A 23,729-nucleotide genomic window follows, 5' to 3' on the forward strand; every position below is an offset into this window, starting at 1 on the left:
TATTCCCACCTTAACCAGCCAGCCAGTCTTCCACAGATTAGGCATCACCCCGCCCCCTACACACCCTCCACCTTCACCCTCACTCACACCTCACTCCCGGCTGTTCTTTCACCATTTAGCCCTAAACCCTCCCCAAACTCATGCCACCTCCCTAACCTCAACTCCCTCATACTCCCACTGCAACCTCCACGCCCCACTCCCATCCCCCATCTTTGATTTAGCAGTTAATATCACTAACAAAACAAAAAAAAGTCCTTTTTGCTTAAAAGTCCTTTTTGAAAAGTGGAAACAGGCAAAATATTTTAGCAGAATCTCAGTCCCAAGGTTAATGGACAATAAGTATCCAGGGCGTCCAGCGTCCTGAATTAAGTCTCCTCAACGAGGATGAGCTTTCAAAACTGTGCCCACTCCCGTACCCACCTCAGCCCCTTCCGTCACCTACCTGCTATGTTGCCTCTGGAGCGGCTGAATGCCACTCAGCTCCCACCTCCGTTGGAAGACGAGATCCAGAGGTTCGCCGGCAGGTCCGCACCAGCTGTTATAGAGTCCGGGCTCAGCAGAAAGTAAGCCCTGAAGTGTTCCCGCCCTCTCTGTACGCACCTATCACAGCCCTCCCTGTGTCCACCTATCACAGCTTGGTTGTGAGGCAGATTTAAACTTCGCGGGTATGAACTGAAATTGGCGCCCCCGGCCGTAGTGCTTCTCGAATCAAATCACTTCCACGGGGTATTGCTTATCTGTCCTGAGAGCACCATTTCCTGAGGAGTTCATAGTTTAGCAATCCCTAAATTAACTTTTTGGGTGACCGGAAAAAAACTGAGCTGAATCTTCCAAAGTTCCATCCTTGTGAGGACTTAGATAAGCGAGCTCTGTTCCCTGTTCGTTCCTTACTTTAACTGCCCAAACCTCTAAGGCTATTTGCCTGCCCTCCAAAGTACTCCGAGCTGGGGGGAGGGCACCTAGGCCCCTAGATAAGAGCAAAGCAGCAACCCGACAGTGCTTGGCAACACTGACGTTTGCTTCCAAAACCCTTCGAACCAGGGAGATAAAAAGGGGTTGGTTACTTGAAGCTTTTTGGCACTCACTCCAAACACACGGAGAAAAACGGGGCAAAATATATGCTTTCTAGATTGTGCCCATTTCTCTATACATATCATAATTTAACCATTTGGCAAACAAATACAAATAACACGTCCCTGCATGTAAATATATTAATAACACTAAGTTTATTTCATGCGAGGCACTGTTCCAATTGTTTCATGTAAATCTAATCCTTACAACACTTTAAAAAGTAGGCAATGCTGGCACTCACTTAACAGCGGTCACATACATGGCTAGAAAGTGGCAGAGCTGGGATTAAGCTCCAGAAGCACTAATTCCAAAACCGAAACTGTCTACATACAAGGATGGGCAAAAGTAGGTTTACAGTTGTTCATATGAAAATACAATAATTAATAAATAATACAATAAACTATTTTGAGTACTCACAACTGCAAACCTACTTTTGCTCATCTCTGTCTATAAAGGTACTTTGAGTAGATAGGGAATTGGATAAAAGACATTTATCATTATAGTTTTATCTCTACAACAAACTTGTAAGTTTACCGCTTTACAAGCCTCTCCTTTTAAAATGGGGGTGGGGTTATGGAACTGTGTGCCCCTCAGAGGTTTGGGCGAAGAATCTGAATGTTAGCTGTAGTTAAATGTTAGCTGTAGTTAATATTAAGAGCCGTATGCTTCAAGTTGACAAGTGGGTTAGAATTGGAATCAAGTGTTAAGTTACACAAGTTTATTCAAGGTGCACAAGCACTTCCTTTAATAACTGATGCACATTTCTAAGAAATAGAAAAGGGTGGTAATGAGAACTTTTATGAGTAGGCTTCTTCCCTCACTATCTTTTAGGAAACAAATTAATCCACATTAGGGGTTTGAGGGTCACAACCCACAAAAGTTATGAGGTAAATTACCTGAAATTTTATTGAAAAAGATTCTCATTTATATTTCTGAGAAAGCAGGCAGCTAAGCATCGTGTTCTGGTCCCTAAAGCATTGCTATTTGTTTTGGTCCCTCCCTTGTACCACCCTTCAGAGCAGGAAGGAATAGTCCACATAAAGAATGAGACCACAAGTGTAGTGAAGCCACAGCAGTCCTAAGAAAAACAGGAACAAACATGAATAGGTGTGCTGGGAGATGCGGGCTCTGTCATCTTAAAGGATCATATGCCAACCCCACCCCTCCATCACATTTGGCTAGAAAACAAAATAATCCTTAATATCATAGCTGCCCAAGGGAGATCTGGTCTTTTGTTTGGAGCTGTTCAAATGGAGGTTTCATCATTGGATGACCAAATTATTCTGTCCAACACTCAATCTAACAGAACACAAACTACATCAGCCATATTAAGGACAAATCATTCATTTATTAATTATTTTAAAGATCACAAGACAACACCTGATTTCTGTAGCACAATTTAAATGTTTTACTTTTTTGATAAAGCAGAGCATAATAGAAAAAAACAATTTGTTTCCAGTGATCTCTATATCTCTATTCATAATTAAGTCTTCCATAGGCATATTACCTGGAAACCAAAGCCTGTTACAATAAGCAAAGCTTTAACCAGAGCGGCTACTTTCGTGCCAGGAAAAAGTTCATCCCTATAGGAGAAATGATGTGCTATGTAAAATGACTGTAAGGTCACAACCTTGAGGGCACTAGAAGTCTATCATCTTATTCCACATTAAGTAGTTTGGTGAATTTCAAACATCAGTTTATCTGCAACCATGCTGGCAACCTTTAATATTTCAATCATGTAAAAAATAAATTAAGAAATCCCTAAACTGATGTTCCTTGATTTACATTGTTAAAAGATACACAGTTCATTCACATGTAATTCTGACTAAAAATTATATTTGAGACTCCTGCTCAGATTTTGGTTAACAGACTTTCAGAAATTCAAGTTCTTATTAATCAATAATTTGTCAGCTAGGATACATTCAGGCATCAGCTGCAACTACAGAATAGGTACACTGCCTTAGTGCTTTGAAAAGACACTATAATCTAGAACACTACTAGCAGACAAAAAATTATCTGTTACTGTTACTGAATAGCATAAGTGCAGTATAGCAAGACAAAACATATATTCATATGTTGGTTTGTTTAAGCCTCAAGTCCTCAATCATTTGTTGAAATTCAATGATTTTATTCCTATGGTTTTTAATACCAAGAACTCAAGCTCCAGATGGCCTAAAGTCTAATTTGTAACTCCAAACCAAATAGCAGTACAGTTTGCTACTATGGCTGAATCCACAGAGACTTCAAGACCAAGTCCAGAAGACAGTTATTATATAATACCCTAGATGATTTGAAAAATAATTATTCACATACATAGCTGGTCCTTCAGAGCTTTTCACCCATAACATGTTTTTGATGAAATTTATTTAATATATTCGCAATAACTTTTACTTAGTGATCAAATATTTGAATACTTATACTTACCTGGGATTTCATTTCTGCTGACAGAAATAGGAAGAACAGGACTCACTTAAAAAAAAAAGCAAACCTTAGAAAAGGAAGGTAAAAATCTTATCACACACTATTACTTCGGGAAGCAGCATAGAGGGGCAGTCAAAGGTAAAACACTGATGAAATAGATGAAAACTAGGCCAAAAATCAATATTATCATCAATGATAGTATCACAACTGTGCCCTTCATAATTAATAATCATTCCTAAGAAGTTTCATTTGGCACTAGATGATGTGTTTTAGAGAAACACTCTGGGATGCTTTGAAACAGACTTGGTTTTGTTACTTGATTTACAGGAGAAATTTTAAAGTAGGGGGAGGGGAAGGAAATGGACCAGAAAAAAAAATTCTGAATCATGATCTAAATCAAAAAAGCACTGATAGCTCCATTCATTAGGTCAGACACTCAAACGACTGATATAGGCTTAAGTGGTTTATAAAACCTATAAAAAGACTACACCAGCAAAGTTCCTATTAATCTGTAGAGTTGAGAAACTAAAATAAGGAGCAACATTTTAGTTTAAAACCTTATCTCAAGAGAATCATATACACTTCACATGAATAAAATCACCTGAAACCAAACATTTTTAAAAGCTCCAATACCCAAAATATAAAGAAAAAATTAATTCAGAAGACTCAATCAAGCAATGGAATCACAAAACGGCTGGACAATCTAGATGTCTCCTCTGCTAACCATCCCATGGAAGACCAAGGGAGAGCAGACCTTCCATCCAGATCTATGCACCACCTGATTGCTGCAAAATTCTATGGAGATTCCTTGTAGAACAGCAGTTTCCCATCTCTTATGTCTCTTCCTATCATGCACAAAGCAACCTTGGCTGTGCTATTCTATTATCATTATTTGTCACCCATCTGTAATATGACACTATACAGATAAGTAAAAAGTACATTATCTAGTTCCCTTTCCCCTGAAGGTTGAGGCTCAGGTAGAGGGGTATTCCTCCTGTGGAGAGTCTTTATTTAGGCTGACTCAGTGACTTCGACAGGCTTAATCATGTGATCAGGTTTGTTGCCAGCTGCATAATGCTCCCACATCTGTAGATAGAGCCGCTCTAGTTCCATTGTGTATTGTTTGGTGTTGAACAGAGGGCTAGATATTCTCTGCTTCCAGACTTTGCCACGAATTTTCTTCAGGCTAATTTAAAAAAAGAGAGAGAAAGGGAGCCAAGTTTACAAACAGAGCAGGAACTTAGAACTAGCCTCCCCCTAAATACCTAGTCATCTTTGATAAAACACAGAATGAAACTCCATCTTCCCTCAATGCTAAAAAAGGGAAAGTGTTAACATAATGCTAACACTTATAATCAAATTCACATCCTCTAAAAAAAAAATTAGTTCTTAAACAAGTATATCCAAGATACCATGCTTTCTCCATTCCATCTCATTTTCACCTTTAAAATGACACATGTCTATTCCTACATACCACTGGTTAGTAATGTGTACATTAAGAACTTTAAATGTTCATTACCCTCTGGCAATCAGAAACACTTTAAAATCTATTCAAAAGAAATTAATCAGAGATGCAGGCACACCTGGTCATGCAAAGATGTTCACTGAAGCACCATTTACAATAAAGGCACATACATAATACTAAATATAAATCATAATTGAAAAAACCAACAGGCCCAGCTGGCTTGACTCAGTGGTTGAGTGTCAACCTAGGAACCAGGAGGTCTCAGTTCGATTCCCAGTCAGGGCGCATGCCTGGGTTGCAGGCTCAATTTCCAGTGTGGGGCGTGCAGGAGGCAGCCAGTCAATGATTCTCTATCATTGCTGTTTCTCTCTCTATATATATATATCCCTCTCCCTTCCTCTCTGAAATAAATACAAATATTTAAGAAAAAGAAAAAATAAGAAACATTGAAGTCTAATTAATGATGTCCACATCTAAAGTATTTAGGGAGAAGAGTACTGATATCTGGCAATTTACTTCAAAATGTATCAAATAAGATGGATTGCTAGATGCTAGAGAAATAAACAGATGGACAGATAGCAAGCATAATAAATTGAGTGGTGGAGTCTAGATGGCAGGTGTATAAGTATTCATTATAAAATTAATAGTTTTCATTATAAAACACTGTATGAAATCAACTAAGTTCCAAAGAGTAAAAAAAAAAAAAAAAAAGACACTGCATTATTTGCTGTAGTTATCTCTGGGATGATGGACATGAATATTAATTTTTTTTAATGCCAAGGCTAAAATTTTTTACTCATTTTCCTTAGATGCACATGATATTCAATGGAGAAAATTATGAAAATACTTAATCTCTGTTGAATGCTTACTATATACCAAGAACTGTTGTGTTTTACACAGAACACCTTTTTAGAAATATATTTATTGATTTCAGAGAAGGGAAAGGGAGAGAGATAAAAACATCAATGATGAGAGAGAATCATTGATCAGCTGCCTCCTGCACGCCCTACAGTGGGGATCGAACTTGAAACCCGGGCATGTGCCCCAACCAGGAATCAAACCATGACCTCCTGGTTCATAGGTTGTCGCTCAACCACTGAGCCATGCTGGCCGGGCCAGAACACATTTTTTTAATTATCACAACATCTCTTCAAAGTAAGTACTATCAGTCATCCGTGTTTTGCAGATGGAAAAATCAAGGCACATAGAAACTAATTTGCCTAAAGTCACAAGCTTGTAAAGTGGGAGAGCCTGGATTCAAATCCAGGCAATCTGACTCAAAGAGGTTGCTTCTTTAAACTTCCATATAATGCTACTTTTTTGAAAAATACAAAGAAAAAAAAATATCCCATAATGCACAAAGAAAAAGCAGTTAACAGATAAACACTTTTTCTTGTACGGATAAAGAATCATTTAAGCATCACTTCTCTAATTCCCACTTATTTGGGGCATTTAAGTTATGGTTTTTGTTTTTTTCTTATGCTGTAGTGAAGATGTGGCATTATTAGGGTCAAAGCTCTGTGTGTGTGTGTTTTTTTAAGGATCTTATAACTTTGAGGAAGGGTTATACCAATTTACTCACCAATGTTATGAAAAGGCCAGCACCTCAATACTCCCTCATCTTGGGTATCATATAAAAAATCTTTTGTTTTGCCCCACCAGTATGGCTCAGTGGTTGAACATCGACCTATGAACCAGGCCGTGGTTCAATTCCTGGTCAGGGCACATGCCCAGCTTGCAGGATTGATCCCCAGTGTGGGGTATGCAGGAGGCAGCTGATCAATGATTCTCCTCATCATTGATGTTTCTCTCTCTCTCTTCCTCTCTGAAATCAGTAAAAATGTTTTAAAAGTCTTTTGTTTTAGCCCTAGCCAGTGTGCCTCAGTGGATAGACAGAGTGTCGGCCTGTAGATTGTAGGGTCCCAGGTTCCATTCTGTTCAAGGGCACATCCCTGGGTTACAGGCACAATCCCCAGTAAGCAGCATATGCAGGAAGCAGCCCATCAATGATCCTCTCTCATCATTGATGTTTCTCTCCTCTTTCTCTCTCTCCCTCTCCCTTTCTCTCCAAAATCAATAAAAATATATGTTTTAAAAAAAGAGAGTAAGGTTTTTAAAAAAGGTCTCTTGTTTAATAGGCAAATAATGGTTATGCCTCAATGTTATTTTAATTTATATTTCTACTATGGAGGTTGAAACTTTGTCTTATTGACCATTTTATTTCTACTTCAGTGAGTTGTCTGGTCAGTTCCTTGTTTATGTTCCTATTAAGGGACTTAAAATGTAAATGTGCTTCAATCTTTATATAGCCAGACTATTAATATTTGACATAAAAAACAAAGATTTTTCCTCTTGTCTTTTAATTTTTTTTTACTTACTTTCATTCAGCCATTTACTCTTTGCATAGTAAAACCTATCGACCACTTTATTACCCTTATTTTATTATTTCATTTTATAGCACCTATATTCTCTCTAAACTTTCCTGATTCCTTTCACTTTATCATGATTTATTCATGGAAAAGTTTACTTACTATTCTAGATCAGTTCCCAGTTTCACAGCTATGTCTTCATATTCCTGTCTATTTTTAGCAATAAGCTCAAGACAACCTAAACAAGTGAGCTGGGAAGCCGCAACTCGAGAAGCAAGAGTCTCTCCTGTAATAAGAAAGATGACAATTACTCACAAGAATGCAACTAGCATGTGGTTATTAATGTTATTTATGTTAAGTACCCACACTACGCAGATGAGAATAGAGATAAGTGCTCAGAACAAATCTTGTTTTTGTTTTTTTATCATCCTCCCCTAAATGTTGCTTCTACTATACATAATTTCACCTGGAATTATCTTCCATAAAAGGGATTCTAAAAAGAACAAGATTCCAATGATTTATCAGTAGTTTACCTGGCATAGTAACCATCGGTGTCCCAGCCCACAGGACATCCATTCCTGTGGTGTGCCCATTACAGAGTGGAGTGTCCAGGCAGACATCAGCCAGCTGGCCTCTCCTGACATGTTCTTCTTTAGGAGCAACAGGTGAAAAAATTATACGGTTCTGGGGAAGACCCATGTTTTGTGCATACTGTTGAATATTAGGTTCTCCTACTGCTGGAAAACGCAACAGCCACAGCACACTATTGGGAACACGCTTCAGAATCTAAAATAGGGAAAATGGTAATTATTAATAGCAGCTCTGCCCTTCTCCAGAAAGGTTCCTATAGAGTTCTAATAATTCAACCACATATTCTAGTAATTCTAATTATTAGAGTTCTAATAATTCTACCCTTTTCACCCAGATAGCAGCCTACTGTGAACTTATAAGTCTTTCCTTCACATAGATGAGTTAGATCAACTGAACTGTAGGTTTCTAGTCTGCTAAACTGTCCCCAAAGAGAGTTAAAAGAAACAAACTGATGTAAGAAGATACAAAACAAGATACTAACTGGCAAAATCTTAGGCAGTGATTTTGTAGAGGAGATAGCAATTTTCCACATCAAATTTTAAATCTCCCACCATGACACAACGAACAGTTAGTTCACACTTGCCTAACTTTATTTACCTAATCTAGATCAGATGTCAGCAGACTTTTTGTAAAGGTCCAAAGAGCAAGTTTTTTGGACTTTGCAACCACATAGACTCTGTCCTAACTTTAGGCTCAGTTCTCCCTTGTCACTGGAAGGCAGCCAAAGACAATATGTAAACAAGCAGATATGGCTGTGTGTCAATAAAATTTTATTTACAAAAGCAGGCAGTGGGCTGAATTTGACCCACAGGCCAATTTGCCAATGCCCGATTTAAATCTACATCTACTCAATGTACCTTACTAGTTCACCATCCCCTCTCTGAAAGCCATAGGAAGAGATGAGTTTCAGAATTCCGAGTATTTCAAATTTTTAAAAAGTGTACATGCATGTATATTACATTAGAGTCTCAGCAGCAACTTCCTGTAAATAAACACATTAGCATCTCTGCATCAAGATGTCAGAATATTCACACTAAATGGAATAAGAGACCATAAATAGCCGAAACCGGTTTGGCTCAGTGGATGGAGCGTCGGCCTGCGGACTGAAGGGTCCCGGGTTCGATTCCGGTCAAGGGCATGTACCTGGGTTGCGGGCACATCCCCAGTGGGAGATGTGCAGGAGGCAGCTGATCGATGTTTCTCTCTCATCGATGTTTCTGGCTCTCTATCTCTCTCCCTTCCTCTCTGTGAAAACTCAATAAAATACATATATATATATATAAAAAAGAGAGACCATAAATAGTTCAGGTAAATGTGCAGCCAAATAAATTAACCACAAACATGACAACACTTAGTAGTTATCAGATTTTTTTCAATATTGGGAAGTAAAGATTAAGGGATAGTGAACCTGTACTCATCAGCTTCCTCTTCTCCTCCACCCTCCCCTCTCCAAAGGGGGAAAAAAAACAGATATTAATCAGAAAAGAAAGCAACCAAGAATCATCTCCATTTTAGCTCCATGGAATAAGAACAAATTATGGAAGGCCCTGGTCAAGTAGCTCAGGTGGTTAGAACGTTGTCCAATATGCCAAGATTGTGAGCTCCATCCCCAGTTAGAGCACATATAAGAATCAACTAATGAATGCATAAATAAGCAGAACAACAAATCAGTATCTCTATCTCTCTCTCCTCTCTCTCCCTCTCTCTCCCTGTCCCTCTCTCTCCCTCTATCATTAATTTTTTAAAAAAATAAAATAAAATGCCCTAGCTTGTTTGACTCAGTGGATAAAACATCAGCTGCAGACTGAAGGGTCCTGGGTTCGATTCTGGTCAAGGGCACATAACTTGCTTGCAGGCTTGACCCTCAGCCCTGTCGGGGAGCATGCAGGAGGCAACCAACCGATGTATCTCTCTCACATCAATGTTTTTCTCTGTCTCTCCCTCTCCCTTATAATATCCTTGGATGAGAATCAACAAAAAAAATGGAAAAAAACAAAAACAAATATGGGTACCAAAGGTTGGAACCTTCAGAGATCCTCCTTATGCAAACTGGTCTTATGAGCTGACTAAAAGGTAATGGCATAAACTAAATACTTCCTGGTTATATCTCTACAATATTGCAAGAATGTTAAACATGGGTGAATAAGCATGACGTTTGCTATTCGTTTAGACCAGGGGTGGGGGACATTTTTTCTGCCAAAGGCCATTTGGATATTTATAACATCATCTGCGGGCCATACAAAATTATCAACTTAAAATTAGCTTGCTATATGTCATGAAACATTTAATTAACTCACCCCCTAATACCTTGGCAGGGCTAGACCAAATGACTGCGCAAAAGTCTTATACGGCCTGCACGTTCCCCACCCCTGGTTTAGACCATGGGCTGACAAACTACAGTCTGTAAGCCAAATCTTACATGTTGCCTATTTTTTGTCAATCAAATTTTATTGGAACACACCTACGTTCATCCATTTATATAACCATTTATGGTGTTTTCCTGATCTAACGGCAAAGATGAACAGAGGTGACAGAGAGTATGGACTGCAAAACTAAAAATTTTAACCATACAAACAGCATAAATTGTAACTTCTGCCAAGCAGCCTGAAACCCTGCACGACGGCAACCATCCTTGGCCTGAACCAGAGCCCCTCCCAAGAGTCTCCAGTAACCCAACATGCCCAGTGTCCTGCTTCAGAATGCCATCAAATTCCCACCCAACCAACTCCAGAACCAAAACACCCAAAGGGCAGACTCAGCTAGAATAAGACTCCTACAAAAGCGACTCCCACTCTCAAGGGTCAGTCCCCACATAACAGCTCAACCACAATAGGCACGGCTAGCCCACACAGTCAGCCAGCCTGAGTGAGGGTCAATTCCACCTATTGATATGCCAGCACCAATTGAAGCATAACTACAACAAGAGGGAACACACAACCCACACACAGGGGATACCCCTGGAGGACCAAGCTCAGGTGATTAGAGAGACTGTGCAACTGAGCCCTACAAGACACTTTCTATATAAGGCCACTCTGTCAATATCAGGAGACAGAACAGATTGACCTCATACATAGAAACAAACACAGATAAGGGGCCAAAATGAGTGTTAAAGATAAAGAGAGAACCTTAAAAGTAGCAAGAGAAAATCAGTTAATAACCTACAAGAGAGCTCCCATAAGACTTTCAACTGATTTTTCCACAGAAACTTTGCAGGCCAGAAGACACTGGCACAAAATATTCAAAGTGATGAAAAGAGAATGATCCAAGATGTAAGTGGATGTTACACTAACCGCCTCCCAGAACCAATTGGAATTACAAATAAAATATAGAACAATCAACCTGAATAACCAACTGGAGACTAGCTGAAACTTATAACCAAGGATTTACAGAAGAAGTCACAGTGAGACTGGTAGGAAGGGCAGAGACACAAAAAGGGTTGGCCCTGCTTCCACAGGCAGCAGCTGAGATTTAGGTGGATATTTCAGCTGCAAAGGTTCCCCCTGCAGAGATGGGTTCTCTGGGAATATATCCGAAGAGACCCAAAACACTATTGCAAAAGAATATATGCAGCTCTATGTTCACTGCAGCATTATTTACAATAGCCAAGATTTGGAAGCAGCCTAAGTGTCCATCAGTAGATGAGTGGCTAAAAAAGCTGTGGTACATTTACACAATGAAATACTACTCAGACATAAAAAAGGAAGGAAATCTTACCTTTCATAACAGCATGGATGGACCTGGAGAGTATTATGTAAGTGAAATAAGCCGAAGAGAGACAAATACCATATGATTTCACTTATATGTGGAATCTAATGAATAAAATAAACTAACAAAATAGAAACAGACTCATAATTACAGAGAATAGATTGACAGCTGTCAGAGGGAAGGGGACTGGGAAGATGGGTGAAATTAGGTGAAGGAATTAAGCAAACATCAGTGTGGTGATTACCAGAGGGAAAGAGGGGTGGGGGAATGTAGAAGAGGGTAAAGGGGGATTAAATGATGATGGAAGGAGACTTGACTTTGGGTGGTGAACACATAACACAACATACAGATGATTATAGAATTGTACACTTGAAACCTATATAATTTCATTAACCAATGTCACCCCAGTATATTCAATAAATTTTTTTTTAAAAGAAAAAGTAAAATACATGACAAGAACTAAAAAAATAAATAAATAAAGGACCTGCAACCAAGTCTATTCTACCCAGCAAGGCTATAATTTAGAATTGAAGGAGAGAGAAAACAGTTTCCCTACAAGAAAAAGCTAAAGGAGTTCATCACCACTAAACGAGTATTATAAAAAAAAGTTAAAGAGACTTCAAGTAGAAAATAAGAGATCAAATGTAAATAAGAAAATATAGAAAAGAAAAAAATCTTACTGACAAAGGCAAACCCTTAGTAAAAGCAATGCATTAACCAAGTTAGTACCAAGGTTAAAAGACAAAAGAAGAAAGATCACGTGTAATTACAACAAATTAAGATACACATAAACACACACATACGAAAAAAAGTAAAAAAAATGACAAAAGCATAAAAAGTGGAAGAGGTAAGTAAAAATTGCAGTGAATTTACAATGTGTTGGGAATTAAATTACCCAACCATCAACTTAAAATAGACAGCTATAAACACAGCTTGCTATAGATCAAGCACATGGTAACCACAAACCAAAAATCTCTAAGATAAAAAAAAATTAAGAGAAAGGAATCCAAACATAAACTATATAAAGTCATCAACATCGCCCTAGCCGATTTGGCTCAATGGATAGAGCGTCAGCCTGCAGACTGAAGGGTCTCAGGTTCAATTCTGGTCAAGGGCACATGCCCAGGTTGTGGACTCGATCTCCAGTAGGAGGTGTGCAGGAGGCAGCTGATCAATGATTCATTCTCATCACTGACGTTTCTATCTCTCTCCCTCTCCCTTCCTCTCTGAAACCAATAAAAATATTAAAAAATAATAATAATAAAGTCAACATCAAAGAGAGCAGGAGAATAAAGAACAGAGAAGAATTACAAGAACAATCCAAAAACAATATACCATTTGCAACAGCATCGATGGACCTAGAGCAGGGGTGGGCAAACTTTTTGACTCGAGGGCCACAATGGGTTCTTAAACTGGACCGGAGGGCCGGAACAAAAGCATGGATGGAGTGTTTGTGTGAACTAATATAAATTCAAAGTAAACATCATTACATAAAAGGGTACGGTCTTGCCCTGACCGGTTTGGCTCAGTGGATAGAGCGTCGGCCTGCGGACTGAAGAGTCCCGGGTTCGATTCGGTCAAGGGCATGTACCTGGGTTGCAGGCACATCCCCAGTAGGGAGTGTGCAGGAGGCAGCTGATCGATGTTTATCTCTCATCGATGTTTCTAACTCTCTGTCCCTTTCCCTTCCTCTCTGTAAAAAAATCAATAAAATATATTTTTTTAAAAAAAGGGCACGGTCTTTTCTTTTTTTTTTTTTTTTTAGTTTTATTCATTTCAAACGGGCCAGATCCAGCCCGGGGGCCGTAGTTTACCCACGGCTGACCTAGAGCATATTATACTAAGTGAAATAAGTCGGTCAAAGAAAGATAAATACCATATAATTTCACTTATATGTGGAATCTAAAGAACAAAAGAACAGACCTAGACGCAGAGAACAGAGGGGACTAGGTGGAAAAAGGTGAAGGGATTAAGAAGTACAAATTGGTAGTTACAGAATAGTCACAAAGAAGTAAATTACAGCATAGGGAATACAGTCAATAATATTGCAATAATTGCCCTAGCCAGTTTAGCTCAGTAGATAGAGCATCGGCCTGTGGATTGAAAGATCCTGGGTTCGATTCCAGTCAAGGGCACATGCCTGGGTTGCAGGTTCGATCCCCAGTGGGGGCCATGCGGGAGGCAGCCAATCAATGATTCTCTCTCATCATTGACGTTTCTATCTCACTCTCCATTCCTCTCTGAAATAAATAAAATATATTTTTTAAAAATTGCAATAATTATGATCACTCTGTAAAAGTACATGATTGTTTAACATAATATTGAATGTAAACTGCAACTCAAAAATGAAGACAATAAAATGACAACTACTATATACTTGCCAATAATTACTTTATATGTAAATAGATAAATGATCCAATCAAAAGACATAGGGTGGCCCTAACCGGTTTGGCTCAGTGGATAGAGCGTCGGCCTGCGGACTGAAAGGTCCCAGGTTCAATTCCAGTCAAGGGCATGTACCTTGATTGCAGGCACATCCCCAGCAGGGGGTGTGCAGGAGGCAGCTGGTCGATGTTTCTCTCTCATCGATGTTTCTAACTCTCTATCCCTCTCCCTACCTCTCTGTAAAAAATCAATAAAATATATTAAAAAAGACATAGGTGGCTGAATAAAAAAACAAGACCTGTATATACGCTCCCCAAAAGAGACCCACATTTCAGATTGAAAGACACACAGATTAAAAATAAAGAGATGGCCCTGGCCGGTGTGGCTCAGCTGGTTGGGCATCATCCTGTGCAACAAAAGGTTGCTGATTCAATTCCCAGGGAGGGCACATGCCCAGGTTGCAGGCTCAATCCCCAGTACAGAGTGTGCAGGAGGCAACCAATCAATGTTTCACTCTCACATCAATGTCTCTCTCGCTCTCTCCCACCCCCCTCCCTCCCTTCTTCCCTCTCCCTTCCTCTCTCTCTGTAAAAACCAATAAAAGCATGTCCTCAAGTGAGGAGTACTAAAAAAAAAGTGAAGGGATGGAAAAAATAATTCATGTAAATTGAAATGAAAAAAGCTGGGATAACAATACTTACAGCAGACAAAATAGACTTTAAAACAAGGAATATAATAAATAAGACACAAAGAAAGGTGTTTCATAATGATAAACTTATCAACCCAACAACAGGACAGAACTCTCATAAACATCTGTGCACCCAATGTAGAGGACCTAAATATATAAAGCAAACATTGATGGAAATAGAAAGATTGACAGTAATATGGCATTAGTAGGGGACTTTAACACATCAATGGATAAACCATGCGGACAGAAAATGACACATTAGACCAGATGAACATAACTGTTATTTTTAGGACATTTCACCCCGAAGCAATAGAATATACAGGGTGTCCCCAAAAGTGTATGAATAATTATAAAGACAGCGTTAATTAAAAATACATTTCATTTTTCAAAACTGAGCTATCAGCTGTTAAAAAAGTGTGTTTACATTTTTGGGGAACACCCTGTATATTCTTTTCAAGTGAACATGGAACACATTCCAGGACAGACCATATGTTAGGTCATAAAAATGTCTCAATACATTTAAGAAGATTTAAATCATCTAAGCATCTTCTGTGATCACAACAGTATGAAACTAGAAATCAATTGCAAGAAGAAAACTGAAAAACACACAAGGCTAAATAACATGCTACTAAACAATGATTGGGTTAACAATGAGATCAAGGAGGAAATCAGAAAATACCTCTAGTCAAATGAAAATGAAAACACGAAAACCCCAAATCTATGGGACACAGCCAAAACAATTCTATGAGGGAAATTCACAGAAATACAGGCCTACCTCAAGAAACAAAAAAAAAATCTCAAATAAACAATCTAACCTTACACCTACCAAACCCAGAAAAGGAACAGAGGCCACAGTGGGTAACGGAAGAAAATAATAAAGATCAGAGAGGAAATAAACAAAATACAGTAAAAAAAAAAAAAATATGATCAGCAAAACCAAAAGCAGGTTCTTTGAAAAGATAAAAAGATGGATATACCTTTAAACAGACTCATCAAAAAAAGAGAAGAACCAAATAAATGGGCAAGATGCACAAGGGAGATAAACTGTAAAGAAACTAGCAGCATCGATCAGACCATCAAACCTCAGAGGGAAGGTAGGGGAGGGTGGGGGTCAGGGGGAGATCAACCAAAAGACTTGTATGCATGCATATAAGCCTAACCAATGGACACAGACAACAGGGGGGTGAGGGCATGAGTGGGATAAGGACACATATACCTTAATCAATAAAGAAAAAAAAAAAGAAACTAGCAAAAGTGATTATATAAAAGCCAGGTGAAATGGTTACTTTTGGGAGGTTGACAGAGGGTTGTGATTGGGTGGGGCACATGGAAAGACTTCTACACTGGCTAGCAGAGTTCTAATTGTTGACCTGGGTGGTGACTGCAAGGATGTTTGCCTCGTAATAATTCACCAGTCTATATATTTGTTTTGTGTGGTTTCCTGTACTTGTGTTTTATTTTACAATAAAAAGCATGACAAGCCTGGCAGGTGTGGCTCAGCAGCTGAGAATCGACCTAGGAACCAAGAGTTCGCCGGTTTGATTCCTGCTCAGGGCACATGCCTGGGTTGTGGGCTCAATCCTCAGTAGGGGGTCTACAGGAGGCAGCCAATCCATGATGTTCCTCTCTCATTGATGTTTCTATATATCAATTCCTCTCTCTTACTCTCTCTCTCTAAAAATCAATTTAAAAAAACCTTATTTTAAAAAAAAGTGTGACCTAGAATAAACAGTTAAAAAAAAAAAGATTTAAAAGAGAAGTGACACTACAGAAATACAAAGGATTATAAGAATACTAGAGGCCCAGTGCACCAGTGGGGTCTTTCAGCCTGGCCTGCACCCTCTCACAATCCGAGACCCCTCAGGGGATACTGGACTGATTCCCACAGGCCAGGCTGAGGGAATTCGTGCACTGGGCCTCTAGTATGCATGTAAGATCTTTGGTTAATCTCTTCCCGCCCGCCCTCCTCCCCCCTGAGATTCATCAGTCTATTCCATGTTTCCATGCCTGTGCGTTGAGTGTCTGCCCCCTGGTGGTCAGTGCATGTCATAGCTACCGGTTGAACAGTCAGACAGTCACTTAGGATTTTATATATATAGATGCTAACAAATTGGATAACCTAGAAGAAATGGATATATTCCTAGAAACATACAATCTTCCAAGTCTGAATCCAGAAGAAACAAAATCTGAGCATACCAATAACTACTAATAAAATGAAGTCAGTATTAAAACACTCCCAGCAAACAAAACCCTGGACCAAATGACTTTGGATGTAAATTTTACTAAACATTTCTTAACACCTATGTTTCTCAAACTATTACAGAGAAGGAATGGTTCTCCCCAAATTTTACAAGGCCAGCATTACTCTAATATCAAAATCAGACAAAGACACTACAAAACAAAAGAAAGAAAGAAAGAAAGAAAGAAAGAAAGAAAGAAAGAAAGAAAGAAAGAAAGAAAGAAAGAAAGAAAGAAAGAAAATAAATAAATTATGGGCCAATATCCCTGATGAACATAGATGTAAAAATCTTTGACAGAATATTAGCAACTGAATTCAATGATCCATTAAAAAGATCAGAGTCCATAATCAAGTGGGATTTATTCCCAGTACACAAAGTTGGTTCAATACTACAAATCAATTGTGACACAACACATAAAATAATTAAAGATAAGAAATATATGATCATATCAATATATACAAGGTGGGAATAGAGTGAACATTCCTCAACATAACAAAGGCCATATATGACAAAGCCACAGATAACATCATACTCAATGGTAAAAAGCTGAAAGCTTTTTCTTTAAGTTCAAGAACAAGACAAGGATGCCCAGTTTCACCACTTTTATTCAATCCTAGAGGCCCAGTGCACGAAATTCGTGCCCTCGGGGGGAGGGGGGTCAGGTCCCTCAGCCCGGCCTGCACCCTCTTGCAGTCCAGGAGTCCTAGGCGGATGTCTGACTGCCACGGAGGCAGGAGAGGCTCTTGCCACTGCTGCTGCGCTCACCAGCCATGAGCCTGGCTTCTGGATGAGAGGCGCTCCCCCTGTAGGAGCACAATGACCACCAGGGGACAGCTCCTGCATTGAGCATCTGCTCCCTGGTGGTCAGTGCACGACATAGCGACTGGTCGTTCCACCATTTGGTTGATTTGCATATTAGTCTTTTATGATATAGGATAGTATTGGAAGACCTAGCCATAGCAGTGAGAAAAGAAAAAAAGAAAGGCATCCGAATTGCAAAGGAAGAAGTAAAACTGTCATTATTTTCAGATGAGATGATCCTATATAGAGAGATCCCTAAAGAGTCCCCCAAAAAACTACTGGAATTGATGAATGAATTCAGTAAAATAGCAGGATACAAAATTAATATTCAGAAATCAGGTGCATTTTCATGCACCAATAATAAACTATCAGAAGGAGAAATTAAGAAGATAATCCCATTTACAATTGCATAAAAAATACCTAGGAATAAATTTTTTTGTTGTTGTATTTTTTGTTTTGTTTTTTTGTTAATCCTCACCCGACGATATGTTTCCCATTGATTTTTAGAAAGAGTGGAAGGGAGAGGGAGAGACAGAGAGAAACATCGATGTGAGAGAGACACACAGATTGGTTGTCCCCCACACTCACCCCAACGAGGGCCAGGGAACCTGCAACCAAGGTACGTGGCCTTGACTGGAATCGAACCCGGGACCCTTCAGTCTGCGAGCAGACGCTCTACCCACTGAGCCAAACTGGGTAGGGTTTATATTTTTTTATCTTTTTTGCTGTTGTATTTTTAAAATTTATCTTTATCTTTAATTTATATTTATTACAGATGTCCCATTTTTTCCTCATTGACCCCCTTCACCCTGCACCTGGATCCCCACACCCACAGGCCTTCACCACACTATTGTCTGTGTCCATGGGTTATGCACATCTATAATAATAAAAGCGTAATATGCTAATCAGACCAGATGACCTTCCGGAGGAAGTCGGGGCTGCAAGGGAAACCCAGGTCCCGGGTGCCAGAGGGAAGCTGGTACCAGCAGCCAAGGGAAGGAAGGCCTATTCTTTCATGAATTTCATGCATCGGGCCTCTAGTACACATGTAAGTTCTTTGGTTAATCTCTCTCCACTCACCCATCCAACCCTGCCTTCCCTCTGAGATTCATCAGTCTGTTCCATGCTTCCATGTCTCTGGATCTATTTTGTTCATCAGTTTATTTTATTCATTGGTTCCACATATGAATGAGATCATGTGATATTTGTCTTTCTCTGACTGGCTTATTTCACTTAGCACAGTGGTTCTCAACCTATGGGTCACGATCCCTTTGGCAGTCAAATGACCCTTTCACAGGGGTCGCCTAAGACCATCCTGCATATCAGATATTTACATTATGATTCATAACAGTAGCAACATTACAGTTATGAAGTAGCAACGAAAATAATTTTATGGTTGGTCACAACATGAGGAACTGTATTTAAAGGACCAGAAGGTTGAGAACCACTGACTTAGCATAATACTCTCCAGGTCCCTCCATGCTGTCTCAAAGTGTAAGAGATCCTTCTTTTTCACAGTCTAGTAATAAATTTAACCTAGGAGGTAAAGAACCTATCCCTGGGCCCTAGCCAATTTGGCTCAGTGGATAGAGCATCGGCCAGCAGACTGAAAAGTCTCGGGTTCAATTCAGGCAAAGGGCACGTACCTTGGCTGCAGGCTCGATGCCCCGCCCTGGTTAGGGTGCATGTGGGAGGCAACGAATCCAATGTGTCTCTCTCACATCAATGTTTCTCTCTCTGTCTCTTCCCCCTCCTTTTCACTCTCTCTAAAAATCAATGGAAAAATGATAGCCGAACTGGTTTGGCTCAGTGGATAGAGCGTCAGCCTGCGGACTCAAGGGTCCCAGGTTCGATTCCGGTCAAGGGCATGTACCTGGGTTGCGGGCACATCCCCAGTAGGGAGTGTGCAGGAGGCAGCTGATCAATGTTTCTCTCACATTGATGTTTCTAACTCTCTATCCCTCTCCCTTCTTCTCTGTAAAAAAATCAATAAAATATATTTTAAAAAAAAAAAGAAAAAAAGAAAAATGATATTCTCGAGTGAGAATTAACAACAAAAAAGAACCAATACTTGGAAAACTATGTCATTGAAGAAAGTTACTGAAGATGACAAATAAATTGAAGCATATACCATGCTCATGGGTAGGAACATTTAACATTAAAATGTCCATTACTTCCCAAAGCATCCTACAGAGCCTAAGCAATAATTACAGGGTAAAGAAAGTTTCTTAAAAAATGGTGTGGGGAGCACTGCACAGATACATGCAGAAAAATGAAACTAGATCACTTTCTATACAAGAGACAATAAACTCAAAATGGATTAAAGTCCCGAAACAATACAACTCCTAGAGGAACACACATGCGGTCAACCCCATGACACTGCTTGTAGCAATGTTTTTGAATTTGTCTCCTTGGGCACAGGAAACAAAGGAAAAAAATAAACAAATGGGACCACATCAAATTAAAAGGTTTTTGCATAGAGAAGGAAACTATCAACAAAAATGCAACCTACTGAATGAGAGAAATTTACCAATGATACATCCAATAAGAAGTTAATATCTAGCCCTAGCAGATTTGGCTCAGTAGATAGAGCATCAGCCTGTGGACTGAAGGGTCCTGGGTTCGAGTCCGATCAAGGGCACGTGCCCAGGTTGCGGGCTCGATCCCCAATATGGGACATGCAGGAGGCAGCCAATCAGTGACTCTCTCTCATCATTGATGTTTCTATCTCTCTTTCCCTCTCCCTCTCTCTGAAATCAATAAAAAATATTTTTTTTTAAAAAAGAAGTTAATATCTAAAATATGTAAGGAACTCATACAACTTACCAAGAAAACAAGAAATCCAATTGAAAATTGGGCAAAGGACCTAAACAGATATTTCTCCAAAGAGAACATACAGATGGCCAACAAAACATAAAAAGATGCTCAACATCACTAATCATTGGGGAAATGCAAATTAAAACCACAATGAGATATCACCTTATATCTGTCAGAATGGCCATATCAGTAAACCAACTAACAACAAGTGTTGGCAAGGATGTGGAGAAATGGAAACCTTCATGCACTGTGATGGGATTACAAATTGGTGCGCAGTCATTATAAAAAATAGTATGGAGGGTCCTTAAAAAATTTTTAATAAAATTACCATATAACTCAGCAATTCCACTTCTGGGTATTTATCAGAAGAAATCCAAAACATTAACTTGAAAATATATATGTACCCCTATGTTCACTGCAGCACTATATACAATAGCCAAGATATGGAAGCAGCTTAAGTGCCCATCAATAGATGATTAGAAAAAGATACCATACATATCTAAAATGGAATATTAATCAGCCATTAAAAAGGAATGAAATCTTCCCATCTGTGACAACATTGCTAGACCTAGAGAGTATTATGCTAAGTAAAATAAGTCAGAGAAAGAAGTATCATATGACTTCACTTATATGTGGAATCTAAAGAACAAAATAAATGAAAACAGAAACAACTCACAGATACAAAGAACAAGCTGATGGTCACCAGATAGGAGGGGTTTGGGAGAATGGGTGAAAAAATTGTGAAAGGGGTAAAGTAGTACAAATTGCCAGTTACAAAAATAGCCATGTGGGTGTAAATCACAGCACAGGAATATAGTCAATAGATGAGTACTCAACTTATTGGGGCAATCACTTTATAAGGTATATAAACGTCTAATTACTATGTTTTACACCTGAAATAATATAATATTGCATGCCAACTGTAACTGGAAATAAAATTTTTTTTAAAAAAAGCAGAAATGAGCACAGCCACTCATGAATGAAGGTGGGAGGCAGTCTCAGCAAGATGACCTGTATACCAAATCTTTCCCAGTCTTTACATATTAATAACGAGTCTACATAAACTCACATTTGCCCACATTTGCAAAGTTGAAGGGTCAATTTTATATAACTGATTGAAGTTACAATAGACAATGGCATCTTCTGGCAAACCATATTGAGAACGTGTAGTTACAATAATGGTACGGGGAACCTCTTCTCCAGTGGCAGCCTTATTGTTGATCTAGAACAAGAAAAAGAATACAATGATTATACTTAAAGTCAACATAGTCCGATATTTTTTCAATCAGTGAAGAATTAATGTGCAAAATGGTATCGCCGTCAAGAGTCACGTCACTGACCTATAAAATATTCATGACATATTAAGTTAAAAAGAAAAAAGTTATAACATTATCTTAATTTGGTGTGTGTGTATGGGGGGGGGGGGTGATGCACTATAAAAGCTTTTCACTCTGTCCAAAAAGTTACTTTCAAAACCCTATTAATCCAACAGCCATGTTTGGCTTACTCTTTTCTTCATGAATGAAATGTCCTTTTCTAAATGAAACACACCCTTTAAGGCTAAACTTAAATTATTCCTCCAAACATTCTTTACTAAGACTGCCTCTCCCCACATTGATCCATTACTGAGTACCTATATATCCAATTAAAATCTTACCTTGTAATTCCCACATGTGAGTACTGCCTTACATTGTTATGTAACATATTCCTGTGTGTAAGGCCATTTCATACATATGGGCATTGTGTTCTACACTCAAAATTCTGTCACTGTGCATTTCAACTATACTTTAGTGTGGTGATTGCAAGGAGGGTGGAGATGGAAGAGGGATTAGAAGGGATAAATGGTGATGGGGAAAAAATGAAACACACAAAAAAAGAAAAACAACAACAAAAAAAACACCTATACTTTAAGTCAAACATGTCTGCTCTAATGTTTCCAATACCAGGTAATCAGAGGGAAAAAGAACACAACACTGTCTTTTTAGCCCAATAGACACAGTGAGCGATTATTATTAATTCCTTTACCTCCTTATTAAGGAGTTGGCCTGTGAGCAAAGAGTTCATTTTGAACACCGTTGGTATAAAATGATGTACAAGTAAAAATTGTAACTCCAAAGAGGTCAGAGATCTTTGCCTTATGATCTTGTGACGGAGCTACATATTCACTTTTTCAAGTATGCATTATATATTTACTGAGCACATATTACATTATTGTTGCTAAGACACAAGTACTCAATTCAGTGGAGAATACAAAACCAGGGAATTATGTGTCACACTGGATATAAAGATATATCCAAATATTACAGAGGTTACAATATACAGTGGGATCAGGGAAATAGAAATTAAAACTGCAATGAGAGATCACCTCACACCTGCCAGAATGGCTATTATCAATAAATCAATAAACAAGTGTTGGTGAAGATGTAGAGAAAAGGGAACACACAGGCACTGTTGGTGGAATTGTAAATTTGTGTACCCACTATGGAAAACAGTATGGAGGCTCCTCAAAAAATTAAAAATAGAACTACCATATGACACAGCAATCCCTCTTCTGGATATTTATCCAAAGAAATCTGAGGATAAAGACAGGAACAGATTCTTGGAGGAGCTCTTTGAACTGAAAGTCTTAAAGATGAGTAAGAATTAACTAGGGAAAGGATAAGTTAGTTACAGAACCAAGTTCATCATTGTTAAGAATAAAGCCACAGAAGGAAATAACAAGATATGAACACAATAGACCCTCACTAGTATAACCTACTGGCTGAATTCAGGTGATTTTAAAATCAAACAAACCTATTTAAGATGCCAATTTCCACTGAATTCATTTCTTCATCTATAAAACAGGGATAATTATGCTTACCTGCTAGAGTTATGAGATTTCAATGAGGTGAATGTATACCTGGTGGTACATATTATGCTCTATTATTCTCTTCTCACCTGGGTAGTTGCCAGTCCGTTGCTAATACTGAATCCATTAATTGTTATCTGAATTTGTCCTCTGTTAATCATTTCAATAACTGCTTCTGCAATAGTATTCATAGGAATAACTGGCATATTAAGAGCTGTATTACTGCTGTCTGCATTATCTCCTACATCAGGACATTTCATCTTTAAAAAAAAAAATGGCACAAAATGTATCATTAGGGAAAAGATCCCAAATGCAGATAACTAACTTT

General features: G+C 38.7%; 1 protein-coding gene and 1 long non-coding RNA gene across 4 annotated transcripts in view; both read right to left on the reverse strand.

The window, feature by feature from the left end:
• Positions 1-2,399: 2,399 nt before the first annotated feature.
• Positions 2,400-23,729, reverse strand: part of OGT (O-linked N-acetylglucosamine (GlcNAc) transferase) — a 50,406-nt gene continuing 29,076 nt past the window's right edge. For all 3 annotated transcript variants that reach the window (XM_059679423.1, XM_059679422.1, XM_059679424.1), the window contains exons 18-22: positions 23,491-23,661; positions 21,623-21,775; positions 7,860-8,112; positions 7,489-7,612; positions 2,400-4,678 (exon numbers count right to left, since the gene is read on the reverse strand). In XM_059679423.1, coding sequence (XP_059535406.1) covers positions 4,504-4,678; positions 7,489-7,612; positions 7,860-8,112; positions 21,623-21,775; positions 23,491-23,661 — 876 coding nt within the window. In that variant the 3' untranslated portion in view covers positions 2,400-4,503. The remainder of the gene's footprint in view (positions 4,679-7,488; positions 7,613-7,859; positions 8,113-21,622; positions 21,776-23,490; positions 23,662-23,729) is intronic.
• LOC132224065 (uncharacterized) lies at positions 9,666-14,532 on the reverse strand. Its single transcript, XR_009450587.1, has 2 exons — positions 13,448-14,532; positions 9,666-12,980 (listed from the first exon to the last, which is right to left on the reverse strand). It is a non-coding gene; the product is annotated as an uncharacterized LOC132224065 (long non-coding RNA).

This window comes from Myotis daubentonii, chromosome X, assembly GCF_963259705.1.
Source record: "Myotis daubentonii chromosome X, mMyoDau2.1, whole genome shotgun sequence".
NCBI lineage: Eukaryota > Metazoa > Chordata > Mammalia > Chiroptera > Vespertilionidae > Myotis > Myotis daubentonii.